The 24194-nt window shown below is 40.5% G+C and overlaps 1 protein-coding gene across 3 annotated transcripts in view; it reads left to right on the top strand.

The window, feature by feature from the left end:
* DYNC2H1 (dynein cytoplasmic 2 heavy chain 1) overlaps window positions 1-23710 on the top strand; it is a 403248-nt gene extending 379538 nt beyond the window's left edge. For all 3 annotated transcript variants that reach the window (XM_073338398.2, XM_073338416.2, XM_073338408.2), the window contains 4 exons: window positions 8147-8256; window positions 8617-8698; window positions 17635-17751; window positions 23123-23710. In XM_073338398.2, coding sequence (XP_073194499.1) covers window positions 8147-8256; window positions 8617-8698; window positions 17635-17751; window positions 23123-23281 — 468 coding nt within the window. In that variant the 3' untranslated portion in view covers window positions 23282-23710. The remainder of the gene's footprint in view (window positions 1-8146; window positions 8257-8616; window positions 8699-17634; window positions 17752-23122) is intronic.
* Window positions 23711-24194: the final 484 nt, after the last annotated feature.

Genomic DNA, 24194 nt, shown 5'->3' on the forward strand with positions numbered 1-24194 from the left:
TTGTGACCAAGTTGAGTAAATTTTAAATCTGAAAGATCACAGTTCAGCAAGTATTTGTTTCACAGTTCATATCTACATTTTGAGAATATCAGATTCCTTGATTTGAAATTGTTGTTTTGGCGTTTGGCATTAAAATTGCAGAGGGAAAGGGTCTTGGAGTGCTCAGTGTGAGCAAGTGCTAGGTGATTAAGCATTATTGTACTGAACAAAACAAAGCTTAAAACCAAAAAACCCTAAACTGAAATGTAATATTTATATAAATAAATTGTTATTCCTTTGTCAGAGACAAGCAGTACTAGAATAACTGCAGGCAGCGGATAGGTCCCTGATGCTCAGGCCCCAGTCCTGCAAACACTTATGCACTTGCTTAACTTTATGAATAAGAGTAGTCCCATTATTTTCTAATCAAGGATATGTTCAGTCATGAAGGAAAGATAGTTCCACCGGATTCATGTATAGTGAGCTGTTTTCACTGAAAAGTTTTTTAGTGTGCTAGATTTTGGCAAGAGTCTCAGACCTTTTCAGTGAGTGGTTAAAGTGGGAGTAAAATGTTCAAGAGATGTCTGCTGTGGAAAAATATCTAGAAGGGTAGTTAATAGCCTATGTTTTTTTAAGATTGCAGACACCTTTTGTATTTGTGTCTTTTAACAACATTTGGGGTAAAATAATGGAAAGTAGGAGACAGCTCAGCAGTTCACTATAATTAATAATGAAAACAGCAATTGTAAAGATTGAAAAGTAAGACACACAGGTTATGTCTTGCATCTTAATGGCATTTTATTGATATAATGGTGGGAAGTTCAGAGAATGTAGCTCAGAAGGAGATGGCTCATTTCTTCAGCTAACAGATCGTAAAAGAGTTGAATAGTCTAAGAACACAATAAATGTAAAACCAAAATTTTCGAACTTAGGTGCCCACAGTTACATATCTGCATGTTTACTTAGGCACCTAAATAAACCTCCTGAGTTTCAGGGGTGCGGTAACTACTATTAATTTTAATTAAATGCTGTAATGACAGAGACTATGAAGTTTAATTTTCATTTCATGTCCCTAGTCCAGTTATCAAAGTATCTGGAGTTGCCTTCACCAATTACATTGAGAAGACATATCTAAGACGTTTAGAGCTTAACCTGCAGTTGAAAATGCTGAATCTGCAATTCTCAAGGAAACCATGAGCCAGATGTTACCCTGAGTCATACATATGCAAACTTTCTTCAGTGGGGATGAAGCTATGTGTGTAACTGTGGCAATACTTTGCCTCATTAAATTTTGTTCTCAGATCAATCATTTACTAATTGAGATAAAGGAGACTAGGTCCATGGTCAAAAATCATGATCAAACATGACTCAGCGAAACACCACCTCAGAAACACCTTTATAAGCCTCAAATGCTGCAATATAGAGTATCATAGAAACAAAGGGGCCTTGTAAGGATTTATGACCAAAATAATTTTGCAGTTGCATCATTCAGTAGTTCAAGAATCCTTGAAGAAAGTGCTGAATGTAGCATTGAGGAAACTACCATTTTTAATTTCTAGAGGTATTCAAGAGCAGACTAGTTATGAAATTAAGAGATTCAGGGTATGTCTACACTACGAAATTAGGTCGAATTTATAGAAGTCGGTTTTTTAGAAATCGGTTTTATATATTCGAGTGTGTGTGTCCCCACAGAAAATGCTCTAAGTGCATTAAGTGCATTAACTCGGCGGACCGCTTCCACAGTACCGAGGCAAGCGTCGACTTCCGGAGCGTTGCACTGTGGGTAGCTATCCCACAGTTCCCGCAGTCTCCGCTGCCCATTGGAATTCTGGGTTGATATCCCAATGCCTGATGGGGCTAAAACATTGTCGCGGGTGGTTCTGGGTACATATCGTCAGGCCCCCGTTCCCTCCCTCCCTCCGTGAAAGCAAGGGCAGACAATCATTTCGCGCCTTTTTTCCTGAGTTACCTGTGCAGACGCCATACCACGGCAAGCATGGAGCCCGCTCAGGTAACCGTCACCCTATGTCTCCTGGGTGCTGGCAGACGCGGTACGGCATTGCTACACAGTAGCAGCAACCCCTTGCCTTGTGGCAGCAGACGGTACAGTACGACTGGTAGCCGTCATCGTCATGTCTGAGGTGCTCCTTGTCGCCTCTGTGAGGTCGATCAGGAGCGCCTGGGCAGACATGGGCGCAGGGACTAAATTTGGAGTGACTTGAGCAGGTCATTCTCTTTAGTCCTGCAGTCAGTCCTATTGAACCGTCTTATGGTGAGCGGGCAGGCGATACGGACTGCTAGCAGTCGTACTGTACCATCTTCTGCCGAGCAGCCATGAGATGTGGATGGCATGCAGTCCTTCTGCACCGTCTGCTGCCAGCCAAAGATGTAAAAGATAGATGGAGTGGATCAAAACAAGAAATAGACCAGATTTGTTTTGTACTCATTTGTTTCCCTCCCTCCCCCGTCTAAGAGACTCATTCCTCTAGATCACACTGCAGTCACTTACAGAGAAGGTGCAGCGAGGTAAATCTAGCCATGTATCAATCAGAGGCCAGGCTAACCTTCTTGTTCCAATAACGACAATAACTTAGGTGCACCATTTCTTATTGGAACCCTCCGTGAAGTCCTGCCTGAAATACTCCTTGATGTAAAGCCACCCCCTTTGTTGATTTTAGCTCCCTGAAGCAAAGCCTGTAAGCGCCCCTCCCAGCGTCAGAGCAATGGCAAACAATCGGGCATCTGAGAGTGCTGTCCAGAGCACTCTGATGGGGCTAAAACATTGTCGCGAGTGGTTCTGGGTACGTGTCGTCAGGCCCCCGTTCCCTCCCTCCCTCCGTGAAAGCAAGGGCAGACAATCGTTTCGCGCCTTTTTTCATGAGTTACCTGTGCAGACACCATACCACGGCAAGCATGGAGCCAGCTCAGGTAACCGTCACCCTATGTCTCCTGGGTGCTGGCAGACGCGGTACGGCTTTGCTGCACAGTAGCAGCAACCCATTGCCTTCTGGCAGCAGACGGTGCAATACGATTGGTAGTCGTCCTCGTCGTGTCCGAGGTGCTCCTGGCCACGTCGGCTGGGAGCGCCTGGGCAGACATGGGCGCAGGGACTAAATTTGGAGTGACTTGACCAGGTCATTCTCTTTAGTCCTGCAGTCCTATTGAACCGTCTTATGGTGAGCGGGCAGGCGATACGGACTGCTAGCAGTCGTACTGTACCATCTTCTGCCAGGCAGGCAAGAGATGAGGATTGCTAGCAGTCGTATTGTACCATCTTATGCCAGGCAGGCAAGAGATGAAGATGGCTAGCAGTCGTACTGTACCATCTTCTGCCAAGCAGCCATGAGATGTGGATGGCATGCAGTCCTTCTGCACCGTCTGCTGCCAGCCAAAGATGTAAAAGATAGATGGAGTGGGTCAGAACAAGAAATAGACCAGATTTGTTTTGTACTCATTTTCCTCCTCCCCTGTCTAGATCACACTGCAGTCACTCACAGAGAAGGTGCAGCGAGGTAAATCTAGCCATGTATCAATCAGAGGCCAGGCTAACCTCCTTGTTCCAATAACAACGATAACTTAGGTGCACCATTTCTTATTGGAACCCTCCGTGCAGTCCTGCCTGAAATACTCCTTGATGTACAGGCACACCCTTTGTTGATTTTAGCTCCCTGAAGCCAACCCTGTAAGCCGTGTCGTCAGTCGCCCCTCCCCCCGTCAGAGCAACGGCAGACAATCGTTCCGCGCCTTTTTTCTGTGCGGACGCCATACCAAGGCAAGCATGGAGGCCGCTGAGCTCATTTTGGCAATTAGGAGCACATTAACCACCACACGCATTATCCAGCAGTATATGCAGCACCAGAACATGGCAACGTGATACCGGGCAAGGAGGCGACGTCAGCGCAGTCCCGTGAGTGATCAGGACATGGACACAGATTTCTCTGAAAGCATAGGCCCTGACAATGCATGCATCATGGTGCTAATGGGGCAGGTTCATGCTGTGGAACGCCGATTCTGGGCTCGGGAAACAAGCACAGACTGGTGGGACCGCATAGTGTTGCAGGTCTGGGACGATTCCCAGTGGCTGCGAAACTTTCGCATGCGTAAGGGCACTTTCATGGAACTTTGTGACTTGCTTTCCCCTGCCCTGAAGCGCATGAATACCAGGATGAGAGCAGCCCTCACAGTTGAGAAGCGAGTGGCGATAGCCCTGTGGAAGCTTGCAACGCCAGACAGCTACCGGTCAGTTGGGAATCAATTTGGAGTGGGCAAATCTACTGTGGGGGCTGCTGTTATGCAAGTAGCTCACGCAATCAAAGATCTGCTGATATCAAGGGTAGTGACCCTGGGAAATGTGCAGGTCATAGTGGATGGCTTTGCTGCAATGGGATTCCCTAACTGTGGTGGGGCTATAGACGGAACCCATATCCCTATCTTGGCACCGGAGCACCAAGCCGCCGAGAACATAAACCGCAAGGGGTACTTTTCGATAGTGCTGCAAGCTCTGGTGGATCACAAGGGACGTTTCACCAACATCAACGTGGGATGGCCGGGAAAGGTGCATGATGCTCGCATCTTCAGGAACTCTGGTCTGTTTCAAAAGCTGCAGGAAGGGACTTTATTCCCAGACCAGAAAATAACTGTTGGGGATGTTGAAATGCCTATATGTATCCTTGGGGACCCAGCCTACCCCTTAATACCATGGCTCATGAAGCCGTACACAGGCAGCCTGGACAGTAGTCAGGAGCTGTTCAACTACAGGCTGAGCAAGTGCAGAATGGTGATAGAATGTGCATTTGGACGTTTAAAGGCGCGCTGGCGCAGTTTACTGACTCGCTTAGACCTCAGCGAAACCAATATTCCCACTGTTATTACTGCTTGCTGTGTGCTCCACAATATCTGTGAGAGTAAGGGGGAGACGTTTATGGCGGGGTGGGAGGCTGAGGCAAATCGCCTAGCTGCTGGTTACGCACAGCCAGACACCAGGGCGGTTAGAAGAGCACAGGAGGGCGCGGTACGCATCAGAGAAGCTTTGAAAACCAGTTTCATGACTGGCCAGGCTACGGTGTGAAAGTTCTGTTTGTTTCTCCTTGATGAAACCCCCCGCCCCTTGGTTCACTCTACTTCCCTGTAAGCTAACCACCCTCCCCTCCTCCCTTTAATCACCGCTTGCAGAGGCAATAAAGTCATTGCTGCTTCACAGTCGTGCATTCATTATTCATTCATCACACAAATAGGGAGATGACTACCAAGGTATCCCAGGAGGGGTGGTGGAGGAGGGAAGGAAAATGCCACACAGCACTTTAAGCACAGCACTTTAAAAGTTTACAACTTTAAAATTTATTGAATGACAGCCTTCTTTTTTTTGGGCAATCCTCTGTGGTGGAGTGGCTGGTTGGCCGGAGGCCCCCCCACCGCGTTCTTGGGCGTCTGGGTGTGGAGGCTATGGAACTTGGGGAGGAGGGCGGTTGGTTACAGAGGGGCAGCAGTGGCAGTCTGTGCTCCAGCTCCCTTTGCTGCAGCTCAACCATACACTGGAGCATACTGGTTTGGTCCTGCAGCAGCCTCAGCATTGAATCCTGCCTCCTCTCATCACGCTGCCGCCACATTTGAGCTTCAGCCCTGTCTTCAGCCCGCCACTTACTCTCTTCAGCCCTCCACCTCTCCTCCTGGTCATTTTGTGCTTTCCTGCACTCTGACATTATTTGCCTCCACGCATTCGTCTGTGCTCTGTCAGTGTGGGAGGACAGCATGAGCTCGGAGAACATTTCATCGCGAGTGCGTTTTTTTTTCTTTCTAAGCTTCACTAGCCTCTGGGAGGGAGAAGATCCTGTGATCATTGAAACACATGCAGCTGGTGGAGAAAAAAAAAGGGACAGCGGTATTTAAAAAGACACATTTTATAAAACAGTCGCTACACTCTTTCAGGGTAAACCTTGCTGTTAACATTACATACATAGCACATGTGCTTTCGTTACAAGGTCGCATTTTGCCTCCTCCCACCGCGTGACTACCCCCTCAACCTTCCCCCCTCCCTGTGGCTAACAGCGGGGAACATTTCTGTTTAGCCACAGGCAAACAGCCCAGCAGGAACGGGCACCTCTGAGTGTCCCTGAAGAAAAGCACTCTATTTCAACCAGGTGACCATGAATTATATCTCACTCTCCTGAGGATAACACAGAGAGATAAAGAACGGATTTTGGTTGAATGCCAGCAAACATACACTGCAATGCTTTGTTCTACAGTGATTCCCGAGTACGTGTTACTGGCCTGGAGTGGTAAAGTGTCCTACCATGAAGGACGAAATAAGGCTGCCCTCCCCAGAAACCTTTTGCAAAGGCTTTAGGACTACATCTAGGAGAACCGCAAATGCCAGGGCAAAGTAATCCTTTCACATGCTTGCTTTTAAACCATGTATAGCATTTTAAAAGGTACACTCACCAGAGGTCCCTTCTCCGCCTGCTGGGTCCAGGAGGCAGCCTTGGGTGGGTTCGGGGGGTACTGGCTCCAGGTCTAGGGTGAGAAACAGTTCCTGGCTGTCGGGAAAACCGGTTTCTCCGCTTGCTTGCTGTGAGCTATCTACAACCTCCTCATCATCATCATCTTCTTCGTCCCCAAAACCTGCTTCCATATTGCCTCCATCTCCATTGAAGGAGTCAAACAACACGGCTGGGGTAGTGGTGGCTGAACCTCCTAAAATGGCATGCAGCTCATCATAGAAGCGGCATGTTTGGGGCTCTGACCCAGAGCGGCTGTTCGCCTCTCTGGTTTTCTGGTAGGCTTGCCTCAGCTCCTTCAGTTTCACGCGGCACTGCTTCGGGTCCCTGTTATGGCCTCTGTCCTTCATGCCCTGGGAGATTTTCACAAAGGTTTTGGCATTTCGAAAACTGGAACGGAGTTCTGATAGCACGGATTCCTCTCCCCAAACAGCGATCAGATCCCGTACCTCCCGTTCGGTCCATGCTGGAGCTCTTTTGCCATTCTGGGACTCCATCATGGTCACCTGTGCTGATGAGCTCTGCATGGTCACCTGCAGCTTGCCACGCTGGCCAAACAGGAAATGAGATTCAAAAGTTTGCGGTTCTTTTCCTGTCTACCTGGCCAGTGCATCTGAGTTGAGAGTGCTGTCCAGAGCGGTCAGAATGGAGCACTCTGGGATAGCTCCCGGAGGCCAATACCATCGAATTGTGTCCACAGTACCCCAAATTCGAGCCGGGAACGTCGATTTAAGCGCTAATCCACTTGTCAGGGGTGGAGTAAGGAAATCGATTTTAAGAGCCCTTTAAGTCGAAATAAAGGGCTTCACTGTGTGGACGGGTGCAGGTTTAAATCGATTTAACGCTGCTAAATTCGACCTAAAGTCCTAGTGTAGACCAGGGCTCAGAGTAAAGGGAAACCATGCACTCTGGATAGAGGATGAAATGGAGGACCAGGGAGGTCTTTTCCAGCATTATATCCTGTAACTCTGTATTATAATGTAGATATAATCTAATTCCTATCAAAATTATATACTCTTTGTATAATCATACCAGATATTTTGAAGGGAAATTACTGGAATATACTTTAAAATACTTCTTTCACACTGCAGCATGAAAATCAAACTTTCTGAATTTAAAAGATGATTTTCATAAAAGAAAATCAGAGATCATAAATTGAAAGAAATTCAGTAATCTATCCAAACTAAATAAACTAATAACAGTAATGGTGATGACATTTTTGTGGCACACATCCCCATTTGGAAATAATTTTAATTAGAAATTATGGTTACCAAAGGTGAAATAGGAATGCTAGAGAACACCCTAAAAAGCCAGTGTTGGTATGCAAAGAGCTGAGTTCTACAAACGGGCTGCATTGTACAAAGGTTGGAAGGCTTTTTAAGTTTATTCATATTGGTGAGTCACTTCAGAGACATACAAAATAAACTACTATCTTCAAAATGATAAATGCTGTTTGGTTTTGTTTATTTTCCGGTTGCGGGTACCAAAGAGTAGGAATCAGTGTTCCTCTTTAAGATTATAGTACATTTATACTAATAAATCATTTATACTAACACATTTAACATTAAAGATAGCTGTCAAATTTGCACCAACTCAAAGTACTAGAAGATAAAGCAATAAATTACTGGTTTAATTGTTCTCCCAATTAATGGGCAATACATTTTTTTTTTTAGAACTGGGTAGATAAAGCAGAAAAAAAGACACTGCTCTCAGACACCCTTGACCTCTCAGAGCTCTTCCATCCAGACACATTTCTTAATGCCTTACGCCAGGAAACTGCAAGGTAGGTGACATGAAGCAGCCTATTTACACATTTCTCAGTTCCATTATTCCCCTTTCCCCTTTATATTCATTTTTTATTAGTGTGCCTTCATTGTCAAGAAGCACACTTAACATATTACTCTTCAAAATAGAGTCCTTAATCATTTTATTTTCTTATTATTTACACTGAGGTAAAATAGCTACTTAGTTAATTCAATGCTAAAAAAAATCCTTTACTTTGTTGTAGAATTGTAAATGTGTTTTTCTTTTAAATCTGTATTATGTGATGTAATAAACAGTGTGAACATCTTATTCCTGTTTTTATATTTGAATTTCCTATTACATGTGTGTGACATTTAGGATATATTTGTTTATCTCTTAGAGTAATGAGCTGTTCGGTGGACAACCTTAAATTTGTAGCATCGTGGAAAGGTCAAATTCAAGAAGCAAAACTCCAAGTTAAGGTACTGTGCCCACTTAGATTTCCATCTGAATTTCTGGAGCTTATACATAACAGAAAAATAGTGGTTAGAATCACAATATAGGTGTTACAAAAGTGTTGCTGAAATGTCTTATTGTGGCAATCAAAGCCTGGTGTTTCACTGAATCGAGGGATCTTTCCAACAAAGATCGCTGCCAGGTGAAGTACTGTACCTGAGATACAAAGGATCGTCAGTAATTTATGGGTACAAAAATATTAGTACAGTAGAGTATTATTATTAATGTTCTTCAGAGGTAAAGGAGAGGATAGGGACAATTTTGTTTTTTGGTTTTAGTTTTAATTTTGGGGTGTCTTTTTTTTTTTTAGTTATCATCATTATTATTTATAATTATCATCTTAGAACTGTTCTTCCTCTGTTCTCTTCACGGTCGTTCAAACAAAAATTTAAACTATAATCCTGTCTGATAATCTCTAACAGTTGTCCAGACAATACTTAAAGACCTTGTGGCATTTAACAAGACATATAAAGGGACATAAAAATAAGTAACTTTAGCATCATGGTGAACATCTCCTTTTTTAGGAAAACTGGCTCTAATGACCAAGACTGTGTGTAAGGAATTGCTGAATTTCTGAACTGGGATTTTGAAAGGAGTTAGGTCTCCAAACCCCATTGACTTTCAGTATCTATGATGTGACTCAATCTCATTGATTTTTAATGGACAGCTAACTCTTTAAGTTCTCATTAAAATCCAAACTCTAATCACTGATACATTACCAGCACAATCTGTACCCAATCAGTATCTAAGACATTCTTTTGTAAAGGAATCTCATGTATTGTGTATTAAACACTATATATAAAATATGATCCAAAATACATACTGCATCGCATAATTAAAGACTAAATACTTTATACCAGACTATAGCTGTAGTAAGTGAGACTCAGAATCTTCTTCTTCCTCATTGTGTGGATAATTATAGTAGCTGAGAGGAGGTCATGCAAATCTAACTTTCAGTTGACAAGTTGTGTAAACTTTGGGCTAAATTGACATTGAGTCTCCTTAACTATGCCACCAAATGTGGACATCGGTTTTCATGTATAGAAATCCCACAAACTCAAAAAAGGGCATCTTCATGTGCAAAGTTTTCAGAAGCTCCTTTGAAAATTTTGTCTTGTATGTTAAAATAACAATTAGAAACTTCTCTCTAAAGAAGGTGCTTGTGAATTTAGTGTTCATAGAAAGAAGCTGAACTGACAGCCTTGGACAGTGAAATCCTGTGTTAACGCATAAAACATGTAAAGCAAGGCAGCAGCAATAGAGGCCGCCTGAAATGATTCCACCAGTGTGCTCAACCTTGCCTTGCCTTACTGTTAAAATGAGAGTGCCTTTTAATTTCTATGATTCAGGTTCCAGGTGTCTGTCCTGAAACTCAGTATTTCCCATGGAATTGACCCAAACTGTCTGAGAGATTGCTGCTCTCAAGGCTACATTCCTTTGGAACAGTGAAACTTCTAACCAACAGGGAGAGGCTTATGAGCGTAGGAGACAAAACTCTCACAAGAGCTAGTTCAAGATTATGGCACTCTCTCTGTCTTTAGAGATAAGAAGAGTTGCAGGCCTTACTTTCAGAATTCTTTCTTCTACTTAGCTTTCTCCTTCATAAATTCTTTATACACACACTAACACAGACACAAAGACCCTATAATCTAACCAAGTTCATTTTTCTACAATTGAGAAAACAGAAGGAAGGATACTGTTACTTTTATTTCAAAATGCTGTTGTTTTTTATTTGAAATTCTATGTAAGTACTTGGATGGATGGATGATAGGTAGGTAGATAAGATCATAGGTAGGCAAGATTAGATGGATAAAACTGTGGAAATGGAAAGACCTGAGAATCACACCAACACCAGAAGGAGGCTGATTTGTGTAATTGGGGACTCCTTAATAAGAATAAACAGGCCTGTCACCAGAGCTGATCCAGAGAACAGAAGAGTGTGTTGTCTACCAGGAACTAAGATATGGGATGTGGACCTCAGGCTAAAGAGAATCCTGATGGGAGCAGGAAAGAATTCACTGATTGTCCTTCAAATGGGAAAAAAATGACACTGCTAGATTCTCGCTGGGATGCATCAAGAAAGACTACGCCAGTCTGGGGAAGATACATAAAGAAATGGAAACATAGGTGATCTTCAGTGGGATTCTACATGTCCCTAGAGGAGGAGAATGAAGGTGAGACAAGACTATAAGGATCAACATATGGCTCATGCAATGGTTCTATAAGGGGAGATTTGGGATGTTGGACTACTAGTAGGCATTCACAGACAGAGGACACTTCTTCTGGGATAGATTGCACCTGAGTAGGGAGGGTAATAGACTTCTGGGATGGAAACTGGCACATGTAATCAAAAGAGCTTTAAATTAGGAATGTGGGGCAGATGGTTGGGAGATGCTTATATATTTTCCACCACTGATTTTAATATTCAGCTGGAGGAAAATCAAGTGAAAGAGGATACAGCAATGGAGAAAGGAACAACAGAGAATAGGCGAATGGACAACAAGAGTAACAATAATACAAACACCAATAACAGTAACAGTCAGGAGGCAATATTAGCAATAAAATGACTATACCTAATCTGGCAAGGAAATTGGATGATGCTAAGCAGAAACAACTAAAATGTTGGTATTGTACACCAATGCCTGAGTAACAAAATGGAGGAACTAGAGCACTAGTACAAGGGGAAAAAAGAGATATTATAGTGATAATGGAAATATGGTGCAATTGTATTCATGACCGGTAGGCAGGTATTGAAGGGTATATGCTGTTCAGGAAATAAAGGTAAAGATGGTAAAGTAGCATTGCATATTAACGGTGAGATAGAGTGTAAAGAAATCAGATGTGATGGAATGCATCTGTTTGGGTCAAAATAACTTTGGAAAAGAATGGTAGCAGAGGCTCCACAGGGATAGTGCTTGGGGTCTGCTACAGATTCCACGTGATCTGATTTGGATATGGATAGAGGCCTCTTTAACCTTTTAATGAAATAAGTGCTACTGGGAATTATGTGATTATGGGAGACTTTATTTTCTCAGACACAGATTCGAGGACAAATGCTACTAATAATGGTAGGGCCCTGATATTCCTGGATGTGATAGATGACAGATTTCGTCACCATATAGTCACTGAACTAACAAGAGATGATCCCATTTTAGATTGTAGTATTGGTAAGTAGCGAGGACCCCACGGAAGAACTGGTTGTAGAGGACAATATTGGTTTGAGTTATCGTGAGTTAATTCAGTTTAAGGTAAATAGAAGGATAAACCAAAATAGGTCTGCAATTAGGGTCCTTAATTTCAAAAGGGCAAGTTTTAAAAAATTAAGGGAATTTGTTAAGGAAGTTAACTGGACTGAAGAACTCAAGTATCTGAATGTGAAGGAGTTTTAGGATTATTTTAAGTCAAAGTTGTAGAAACTATCTGGAGCCTGTATCCCAAACAAAGGCAAAAACTCATAAGGAAGGGTCGCAGACTACATTGGATGAACAAGCATCTCAAATAGGTTATTAAGAGAAAGCCTACAAAGAATATAAAAAGGGATGCTGAAAGGACAGGAGACACTTGATATGGATTTAATCAGGCCACAATTTTATTATATAGATGTCTGGGACTACTTGGCAAGTAAAGTGTACAATGCAGGCAAATCCATGTTTATTCAAATAACTACCTGGGGCTTCCACCAGCACTCCTTCATTCTCCATCCAGGTCCCCCAACCAATCCATGGCTTGGACCTTACCATCCTCCCCCCATAGAAGGGTTAAGGTGGGCTATAAGAAAGGAGGGTTGGGTCCCTCCCGTACCAATCATAGGACTCCCCAACCCTCGCCCCCGTTCCGATCCTTTATCCAGCACCTCCTTTCAAGTCCTTTACCAGGCCATTTATCTGGCCACTGGATACCTTCCCTCTGGAGTATCTGTACTAGACATCCGCCCCTCACTTACAAAATAATCTTACAAAATTACAAAATTGCGATATATGGCCTACCACTTTTTCTCCTCACCAGAAAAGGTCCTCCCTGACACTCACTGTGGGGAAGGCAAAAAACCTCACTCCATAGTGATGAGGGAAAAATTCCTTCTGAGCCCCCTTAAAAAGGAGTGACTAGTGCAATGCTCACAGCAGGTCCTAACCCAACCGGATATTCGCATTTCAAAGGGAAGGAGCATTGGTGCTGCCTTGCCTGCTGTGTGGAGAAAGGGCTTTCAACGACCAGAGCTTGCACCTTTAAAGCCTTCCGCCATCACATTCCCAGGGGGTGAGTCAGCGCCACAAAGCTCACCACCACTCACATTTTGCAGCAGGTTCTGACCTCCTTCCTCCCCACCCACCCTGCCGGCTCCATAAAGCACTGCTGCCTTTCTTCGGCAAGCCCGGACAACGTTCCCCCCATTTCAGGTGAGGTGCACTCATTTTTAGGGCTGTCAAAAGATTTTTAAAAAATAACTGCGATTAATCACAAGATTAAAAAATATAATTGTAATTAATCATGAGATTAAAAAATAATCGCAATTAATCACAATTTTAATCACACTGTTAAATAATAGAATGCCATTTATTTGAATATTTTTGGATTTTTTCTACATTTTCAAATATATGTATTTCAATTACAACACAGAATACGAAGTGTACAATGCTCACTTTATATTATTATTTTTTATTAAAAATATTTGCACTGTAAAAAAAAATCAACAAAAGAAACAGAATTTTTCAATTCACCTGATACAAGTACTGTAATGCAATCTCTTTATCATAAAAGTGCAACTTACAAATTTAGATTTTTTTTTTTACACAACTGCACTCAAAAATAAATCAGTGTAAAACTTTAGAGCGTGCAAGCCCACTCAGTCCTACTTCTTGTTCAGCCAATCGTTCAGACAAACAAGTTTGTTTACATTTATAGGAGATAATGCTGCCATCAGACCATGGACTTTTAGGCTTTAAAGTTTTACATTGTTTTGTTTTTGAGTGCAGTTATGTAACAAAAAAATCTACATTTGTAAGTTACACTTTCACGAGGAAGTGATTTTTATGAGGTGAATTTAAAAATACTATTTCTTTTGTTAATCGTTTTTATAGTGCAAATATTTTTAATAAAAATAATATAAGGGAGCACTGTACACTTTGTATTCTGTGTTGTAACTGAAATCAATATATTTGCAAATATAGAAAAGCATCCAAAATATTCATAATAAATTTAAATTGGTATTCTATTATTGTTTAACAGTGCGATTAAAACTATGATTAATCATGATTTATTTTTTTAGTTGAGTTAATTTGTTTTGAGTTAATCAGTTGAGTTAACTGTGATTAATTGACAGCCCTACTAATTTTCTAGACAAAAGAAATACAGTATATCTAGTCTATCTGGATTTCAGTAAAGCGGTTAATACAGTTCCACGTGGGAAATTATTAGTTAAACTGGAGAAGATGAGGATTAATACAAGAATCAAAAGGTGGGAAAGGAACTGGTTAAAGGGGAGACTACAACAAATCATTCTGTAGGAGGTTACTAATGACGGTCCTCAAGGATCACACTTGGGATCAGTCTTTTTAACATTTTCATTAACAACCTTAAGACAAAAATTGGGAGTGTGTTAATAAAAATTTCAGATGGCACAGAACTGGGAGGTATTGCCAGTAGTGAGCAGGACTGAAAAATCATGCAACAAGATTTGGATAACCTTGAAAACTGGATAATAGCAATGAGATTAGATTTCATAGTGCAAAGTTCAAGGGCATGCACACAATTTTTGAATAAGATGAGGATTTATCAGGTGGAAGTGACAGAGGAGGGGAAATAAATTTTACCAACTCTGAAATGGATGATTAATTTGTCAGATGACAAAAAGGCATGATTAATAGCAGTTCCTTCCTAGTAGGGATGTGAAGAATACCTGATTCAGAATCAATTTGTATATAATGGCACCTTCTTTAATGGCACTTGGAATTGCTTGGACAGAGACTCTGAAAATGTCTGGCTCTCACCTGACAATCATCATTGCTACGCACATATACCTGTCCTATTTGCTGTTTGCACTGATTGGTCTGTCAACATCTGAAATCAGCTGGTCTTATCCATTTTGACATAAGTCCTCCATTTTCAATAATTTTGGAACCAAATTCATGACAAAAACAGAAGAAGCACAGTAAAGGACTTTTTGACAAGTAAATGCTATGAATTCAGGTAAAGCTGAATATAAATTCTGTAACACAAAATATTATTGCAAGAATGTTATATCCAGCCACTCAAGAGAAGCTATAAAACACATATTGAAGCTAAGTTTCCAGATGTTTATAAAGATATCATTAAAAGAGTTCATAGGAAGCACTTTTTACACAGCTTGCCTCTATCAAGCACCAAGAACCATGCAGCCTGTGGAGAAAATTACATTTGGTTTCCTGTAGGTTACTAAGATCTGTATTGTCCTGTGGGAAATTATGGCACTTAATAGACAGGAAATGTTTATTGTGGAGAACATGGTCTTATGGAGACAGAGTGTCTTTGAACCTTGATATTAGCTCAGTTCCCCTAAATTCATTTAAAATGACATGAACCCTAATATGCAAGAGCAAATTTGCCAGAAAGTAATAAAATGCAAAACCTTGCAAGGTGCTATTCATTTATGGTGAAATCTGCTCCACTTGTAAAGAACACAAGTACCAAAATCACACATTTTACAAACAAAGCCACATGAGAAAGAATATTTGATGCCTTGGTTGAGAGGGCACCAGGAGTTGAATATTTTTTCTGCATGTTGATTAGCAAGGGCAATTGGCCCAGTTCTGGTCTGAAGCTGTTGTTGCTGGAGTTTTTGGGTTCATGGAGCATTTGTTTGCAGAACTGCAGGTGCTGAGTTTTTATTGTGGTTTTATCCCAGTCACTGTAATAACCTATTAAGATGAGCTCCAAACTTCATTCTTACAATGTAAAATGACTTAATTATACTGTTGAATTAGCAGTAGTTGTATTGGTGTAGTTGTAGCTACCTAGGTGCGTAGCTTCTTTATAGCGTAGAAAGCCTGCAGAGCTTTTTCTTGTTATAGTAATACAGCCAGTCTGAATCCCACAATGGATTTTTATGAGGCTCAGGTATGTGTAATTTAGGATCAGTCTCCATGTCTCTGTAATACAATTTTACTCTGTTTTGGTTAACTTCATTGTTTGATGGGGAGAGTTTTCTGCAGTGTCATTAATTTCGTTTTTTTCATGTTGACTTGTAGTTGCCCATATGTTGCAGTCAAGGAAAGTACCCGACTCCAAGACTGTAGATCTTCAAAGGAAATGTTTTTAGAACTGCTGCTACACACACTAGATCTCCTTTGTCATTAACACAGAGCTTAAATTCAGTTTAAAGCAGGAAAAATAGTTTTTCTTAGTTCAGAAGCTGAAAGTGCTGATTTGATCATCATTTATTAAAATCATTCATTTTAAATATGTTACAAGTAGAACAATGTGGAGATAGTAACTTATGCATTCAATCCATGTCAGGGTTCCTTCCCCACTCTGAACTCTAGGGTACAGATATGGGGACCCGCATGAAAAACCCCTAAGCTTATTTTTACCAGCTTAGGTTAAAAACTTTCCCAAGGCAAAAATTTTGTCTTGTCCTTGAACAGCATGCTGCCACCACCAAGTGATTTAGACAAAGAAGAGGGAAAGGACCACTTGGAGTTCCAATTTCCCCAAAATATCCCCCCAAGCTCTTACACCCCCTTTCCTGAGGAGGCTTGAGAATAAACAAGATGAGCACAAACCAGCCTTGGACTTTTAAGACCCAAAAAACCTAATCAGATTCTTAAAAAACAGAACTTTATTAGAAGAACAACAAAAGATAAGAGAACAACTCTATAAGATCAAAATGGAAGATAACCTTACAGGCAGTCAGATTCAAAACATAGAGAATCCCTCTAGGCAAAACCTTAAGTTAGAAAAAGACACAAAAATAGGAATACACATTTCCTCCAACACAGTGAATTTCACAAGCCAAAACAAAGAAAACCTAACACATTTTCTGGCTAGATTACTTACTAACTTTACAGGAGTTGGAGGGCTTGCATCCTTGATCTGTTCCCGGCAAAGGTATCACACAGACAGACAGAAGCCTTCCCCCCCACCCTCCAGATTTGAAAGTATCTTGTCCCCTCATTGGTCATTTTGGGTCAGGTGCCAGCCAGGTTACCTGAGCTTTTTAACCCTTTACAGGTAAAAGGACTTTGCCTCTGGTCAGGAGGGATTTTATAGCACCGTATACAGAAAAGTGGTTACCCTTCCCTTCATGTTTATGACAACCCGTTAGAATTTGTTTTACCCAATAGCACTTTAGCCTAAAATCTCATTTCATATTGCTTAACATTTATTTTGTTCATTCCCCCCCCATACTATTTCTGAATGTAATATATGTAGAAAATTATCTTATTTGCTTCTGTAAAAAACATACAGGAGATTATTCCATTCTTTGAAAGCTTAGGTCAAACTTCCAAGCAAGAACTTTGCCTTTTCAGTTATTGTTGTATTTTTGTTGTTGGTGTGTAGTTTTCTTTTTTATAATTTTGTTTTATGACATTGTTAATAAATGTTTACTTGGCTGTTGCCACTATATGTCTAATGCCAGGGCACCCGCAGTTTCATAAATGATGACATTTACAGGTATTATTCTCTAGTATTTTCAAAGAAGGTTAAACCAAACCAGAGGAAGTTCACTCTGAAGAATAGTCTAGATCTTCTTTTCAAATCGTATTTCTTATTCTCACATGCAACATTATGATAATTAGTTTCCTATTGTTTAGAACTTAGTCACAATAGAGAGGACTATTGATGCCTTTGTTAAGGCACAGTATAATCATTACTGACATTTTAGGCTCTAATATATATCTGAATATTTTGTATGTTTCCATGACAGATAAGTGGCCTGCAACTGGAAGGTTGCAGTTTTGATGGACGTCGACTTTCAGAAAACCAGCATGACTCTCCCAGTGTGTCATCAGTTCTCCCTTGTTACATGGGCTGGATTCCACAGGTACTAAATTATTAAGGCACCTAAACTTTTATAGTTTCCTTTCTTCTGTGTAATAGCTTTCCAGTATGATGTTCCTAATCTGTTTGTTTCTTCTTTTAAAAAAACGATCACCTCCCAGTTTTAATAGAACACACAGTTAGGTATAACATGGCAGATTTATTTACATTTTGGCCAATATTTTCTAAATAGTAAAAAACAAATGAAGAGAAAGACGCTGTAAAGAGGAAATGTATTCAAATCAAAGCTTTTATTATTATTTTTTTTCTGCTTTAAATATATGATCATACGTTTTCAAAACTATATCTAATAAAACTTATAAAAGTATTTGGAAGTTCTTAAAAAAGAATTTTTCCATTAGAGTTTTAACACCATATAATGTAAAAATTGAGTTAAAGTAAAGAACATCTTATCAGCTGCAGGCAAAAAAATAAAACCATTAGCCCTTCTTATGAAGCCCTAATGAAAAATAAATTCCAGTGATTATTGAAGTGCATTAGATTAAAGCAAAATAAGTAATCCAAACAGTAAGAATTGTAACCTGTACAATTTTCCAATTACAATAATAATATTTGTTAAATACTGGAATCAGAAGCTGCAAAGAAATGTGTCTTACATAGCAATTTCTCAAAGCATGGGCTAGCATTACAAAATCACAAGCTTATAAAAGCTGTAGCTAAAAAGCAAACTAAAAAGCTTAACAGAACTATGGAAGATATATAGAAATGTAAATACAGAAAAGCAAGAATTATATAGGTAGGGATGGATTTTTTTCCACTTCTGTATTACCGTAAATTCAATTAGCAGTACATTATTTTCCATTGTTTTGTGTCACTTTTTCTCCCATCCTGCAAACTAGGTCCTGTACAACAAATGGAAGTGGCAAATGGTTGTTTTTGGTATGTGTCAACCTGGTGAACTCTTCAGACAAGTTAGCTTTTGGGGAATCATAAATTTAGCGAGTACTAAGTATTAAACATGTTGAGGATCACATTAGATATTTCATTGTTATTGATGTACTGTTTCCTGACCAAGAAGTAACAGTGCCTCTAATTGAATATCTGGAAACAGACATTAAACAGAGGCTCTGTAGCTGAGACATATTAACTGCACCTACACTAGACTTTTTTCTTAAAATGTCCCAATACTTTGCTACCACCAATGCTGCTACACTAGTGATGCCCATGGTGAAAGCATTAATATACACTAATTGCCAGGTCAAATGTTAATATAGACTAATTGTCAGGTTTAGTTAGAGAACACAGTGGTTAAAATGCTAGCAGCTGGTCTACACTGGATCTCCCACCATTGCTATCATCAATGACGCTACAATGATTGAAAATTTGAAGAAAAAATATAGAAAAGGCTAATGAAGCAGTTTTCAGTTCACCAAGTAAAAAATGCTTTAGTAGTTCACAAATCCTTGTTTTGTTAATGAAAATGAACAGATTCCTAAACTTTCCAAAATGTGCTCTTTTTGCTAAATACAATTATTCTAGACTTAGGAGTTACTGAGTCTGGGGAAAATATAGATTGTTTTATATTGAGGCTCCGATTCAGCAAAGCACGTACCCAACATGCTTAACCTTAAGCAATATTGTGAGTAATCCCATTCCTATTCAGCAAAGCACTCAACCACGTGTTAAAATTAAGCCTGTGCTGAAGTATCTGAAATTGGGCACCCAGAAAACAAGGAACACACGATTAGTGGCCACTGGTTTAAAAAAAAAAAGTTTAAATGGGTTGTTCAGCATCATATAGGAATTTTGTGGCAGAAGCAGGAACAGAATCCAGTTGTTCAGGGTGTAATTCATCTGTCTTAACCATGAGATGGTCCCTTTTCTTTCTGCATTCCACTGCCTCATTCACTACACACCTTCCAACTTCTGTAACAAATGAGTCTGGGATACTACAGACAACATCCTTATTAACTACATAATCCTGATTCAGTCCCTGTGCACTGTCCGTCCAGCTGAGAAACAAGCTATACTGGTAGACATCTCAAAATCAAGAAGCTCTTGTCTATGAATGAAAAGTATCTGCAGACTACTTGGTCATTGGTTTGTTCAAAAGAATTTATTTTGAAAGTAGCCTTTCAAAATTAGGATTGCCAATATTTGGGAACATGACAGAGGTGACCTATTTAGCCTTAGGAAGTGGAAAGGTAAGTTTGTATCTACCTTGTACAGCTACCGGTGGAACCAAAGCATACCATTAATATTATCTTTAAAGGGGACCCTCCTCTTCTAGCAATTGCAGGTGCCATGAACACATAGATATTCTGCATGCATTATGCTCTATTAATCAGACATGTAATGACAACAAAACAGGGCATGAGGCAAACAATATTATCTCCAGAAGAGGAAAGTAAGAGTGATATGTTTGTCCCATGAAGTTATTAGGACATAAAGCTGTGGGATGCATTCCTGGCCTCATTGAAGGTAATGGCAAAACTCGCACTCACGTCATTGGAGCCAAAATTTCACCCCTGGTGTTGAAAAGATGAGGGAAGTTGACTTACAACAGCAATAAAATCTTCAAAAATGGCTAGACATTCAGGTCTAAGTGCTGAAAACAGTCATTGTTCGCACTTTAACTTCTTTCCTGTTTTGAGATATTATACGTTTTCTAATAATGAAACTTAACTCACTCATGCTTGTTACTTGTTCCAGTTCTTTACTGACAGAAGTCAAATGGCTTGTTTGTTTCACAAAAATCTTTGACACCTCTCCGAGAATATAAAATTAGATTTTGAGTGTTGTGAGGAGTATGGTTTTCTGACCACAAACTTATTGCCCAGAATTCTATCAAACAAATTTCGTTAAATCAGATTATTGTATCGTGTTTTAAAGGCAGAGTTAAATACAACAGAAGAGTAGGGGCTAGAATGAGCCTTTAAACTCAGTGCTTTATAGTTGCAGTGCCCCAGGAGGAGCCCTCAGAGGGAACAGTGCACCAGCCACAATTCTCCCTAGCTCCCTCTTGCTCTAGGAGTGGGGAGGGAATATTTTACTTCTCGGGCTACATCCAGATCTACTGGTCAGTATGGGGGAAGAGGAGGCAGAGCCATGGTTCCATCAACCCCTGGTTCACTTGTTCCTCCATAACAAAATTTAGCAGATAATTGTAATATTCATGTAACAGCAATGCTGATAATACTGCACAGTAATGAAGTAAGTATATGCCTATCTGAATATCTGCTTATAAATAAATTCATTCAAACTGTTTAAACCTAGGTGCCTAAAGTTAACTTGATAAATCCCTATTTAGGCACCTAATGGAAATGGTCTATTTTCCAGAGGTGCCAAACACCACCACATGCCGCTGTAGTGAATACTGCTGTGAAGAGTTAATGCATTTCCCAGTATATGACTAGTGAAAGCATCCACCCTTTTTGTTTTAACTAATATTCAATCATTTTAAATATTTTTGCATGTTTTGGATTGCTAAAATGGCATGTAAGGTTTTTTTGTTTTATACTTGTGATTGATTCCCTTTCTATCTAAGCTCTTGTCTGTCTGTTATAAAGAGAGCATGGAAGAGACAGTAGGCAGGTTTTACGCTGTGGGCGAGATCCTCTGGTCTGGCTTAGTTTACGAACTTTGTAATCCCTTTGTCCTGCTGCTGGCTGGGGACCATGTCAGTCCCTGGTATAAATTAAAGCAGCTCTCTGTGGCCTGGAGAGCCCTCCTAGTAACAATTCATTGTTTAAACAATACCCTAATAAACACTAAAAAATCCTCAAAGTAGTCTGCAACAATGGGGAAGCGGAATCTGTGTGGAGCTGTGTTCTGTCTGTCTGCCCAATGCCCAAGGGCAGGATTAAGAGGATTTTTTTTATACATAATGTGACGGGGCAAGCCCAGATGGCTATAGAAAAGTAGTGGGAGATAGATATATTAGCTCCAGGCTAAACAAATCCCTGGTACCAGGATAAGTGAAATGGCAGCTGCTCCTGGTCAATTAAGACACCTGGGGCCAATTAAGAACTTTCCAGAAGGCAGGGAGAACGCTAGGTTGATTGGGACACCTAAAGCCAGTCGGGCTGGCTGAAACTAGTTAAAAGCCTCCCAGCCAGTCAGGGGGGTGTGGATGTCAGGAGCTGTGGGAGGAAGTTGTGCTGTTGGAGAGACTGAGCAGTACACACCATATCAGGCACAAGGAAGGAGGCCCTGAGGTAAGGGTGAAGTGGGGCTTGAGGAAGTGGGTGCTGCTGTGGGGGAAGTAGCCCAGGGAATTGTACATGTCATGTTTCTAAAAGGTCAGCTACCATAGCTGATACTATTAGGGTCCCTGGGCTGGAGCCTGGAGTAGAGAGTGGACCTGGGCTCCCCCCTTTGCGCGCCCCCCCCAATTAATCAATGAGACTGGGAAACAACAGAGACTGTGCAAAGGAGGATAGCTTCTCCTCACCTCCCTCACTGGTTTATGATGAAAATGGCTCAGTAGACTGTGACCCTTGACTCTAGAGAGAGAAGGGTTATGTGGAGGGTCACAGTGAGCCTCTGAGGCTAGCGAAATCTGCCAGGAAACGCGGGACCCATGGAGACGAGGACAGACCTTTGTCACAATAAACACAAACGATGGCTGCTGCTCATCGTTTGTGCATCTCAGGATGTGTGACAAGTCATATCCTCCAGGACAGCCCATTCTCCTTCATAACCATTTCCCTTTTGCAGCAGCTCTTGTACTACTTCAGAGGCCCAATCATTCGCCTGCTGAAGACATTTACTTCAGTGAGTACAAGGATGAGTAAGAACTCAGTCACTTACAAACCCTGCACATCAGTTCTGCACAGACTAAACTATATGTCAGAATTTAGAAATGACTGTTCTGGAATTTTAAAACAAGACTACTTTGTCTTTGTCTCTTTCTACTCACTGCAGGTCAAAAACCAAGAATATTTATGTGTAATGATTCCAGTTAAAATATGTAAATGTTTCTTTGGACACTAATGGCTTAAATAAGAGTAACTTGGTAGGCAGCAGACTTTAAAAATCTTTGAAGTGGAAAGTGTTGGAGCTGTGCTCATGGGAGCTAATTCAACCTGCTTTAGATCTCTGATGCAGGTGTTATATGATGTCAGATGTTATCAATTTATCCTTCAAAACCCGACAGACACAGTAAAGAGAATTCAAATGGTGAGTTGTGTCAGAAGTCTAGAGAAAAATACTTTTTCTGAAACCTTTGCTTTCTCCTCCCTCTTCCTAGTCTTAGCCAACAGATTATTCTTCTGACACCTACAAAGGTTGCACTTATCACATTATAACTTCTGACTCTTCTTTGGATACAGTGTCATCCAAGACTGTTCTTGTGTCGTGTTAATATACCTACTGTATTTTTAAATGATAACTAATGGGTGGTTTGTTGACAGGATGCATATGGTCCGTATTCTCCGGAGGAGTGCATATCCCTGCCACTCTATACTAGTGCTGAGAGGGACTGTGTGGTGACAAATATTGATGTACCCTGTGGAGGAAACCAAGACCAGTGGATCCAATGTGGAGCTGCATTATTTTTAAAAAATCAGTAAGATGAAAGTACACTAACTTTGTGCAGTCAGGTTTTTTTAACATCTGAGCTGTTTGCTGTCAGATGGCTTTGGTTTTATTGTATGTTAAATATTACTTTTAAAACAGAGGTGTATAAATCCCCAAAATGTTTACAACTTTGAAAAAGATGACCTGGGATTGGAATACATTGCATCTTTGTGAGGTGGTGTAAAAATGATCTGCAGTACTGTAATGCCAGACACACAAGTGGCAGTTTCTCAAGATTGTAATGTAATTTATTTTCTGTTCTGTCTTATTGCAATCTTATATTTTGACTATTGCAGTCCGAAAGAGCTTTAACAGAAGTGAAAATCAAACATGTTTTCTTTGTTGTGCTTATTTTTGCATCTTATATCTGTGTTCTGTTTGATATGTTATATTTACAATTATTATGTAATAAAAGTAGCTGATGAGCCTTTTTATGATTAAGCAGTCTTTTTATGCACAAATTGAAAGTTTTTTGTTTTTATTTTTTTAATGTACTGTAATGATTTTAACTAATCACATTTTATTTGAGCATGATCAGTAAATTACATGAGATTCATGCAGTCCTTGTGTGCTATGAGTTGGGACCTATGTCCATTGCAATTATCACACAGAAATGGCTGAACACAGAATTATGAAACCAGACGGTATTCAAACAATGTAGATATAAAAGAACAAGTTAATGTGAACGCTAATGGGTTCAAAATTAGAATTTTTTTAAAACTCTGCATTTTCCTTATCCATTAATATGTCTAAAAGAGGGGCTACCATTAATGTCAATAAAATACTGTCAGACTGAAGAGACCTTCACCATGCAGTGGGCTGACATAAGAGAGACATAATTGTGTTTATGGGCTCCTGGCATCAAGTGAGTCCAGTTCAGGATACTGTGTGTTTGACGCACACTGA

This window comes from Lepidochelys kempii, chromosome 1 (assembly GCF_965140285.1).
Source record: "Lepidochelys kempii isolate rLepKem1 chromosome 1, rLepKem1.hap1, whole genome shotgun sequence".
Taxonomy (NCBI): domain Eukaryota; kingdom Metazoa; phylum Chordata; order Testudines; family Cheloniidae; genus Lepidochelys; species Lepidochelys kempii.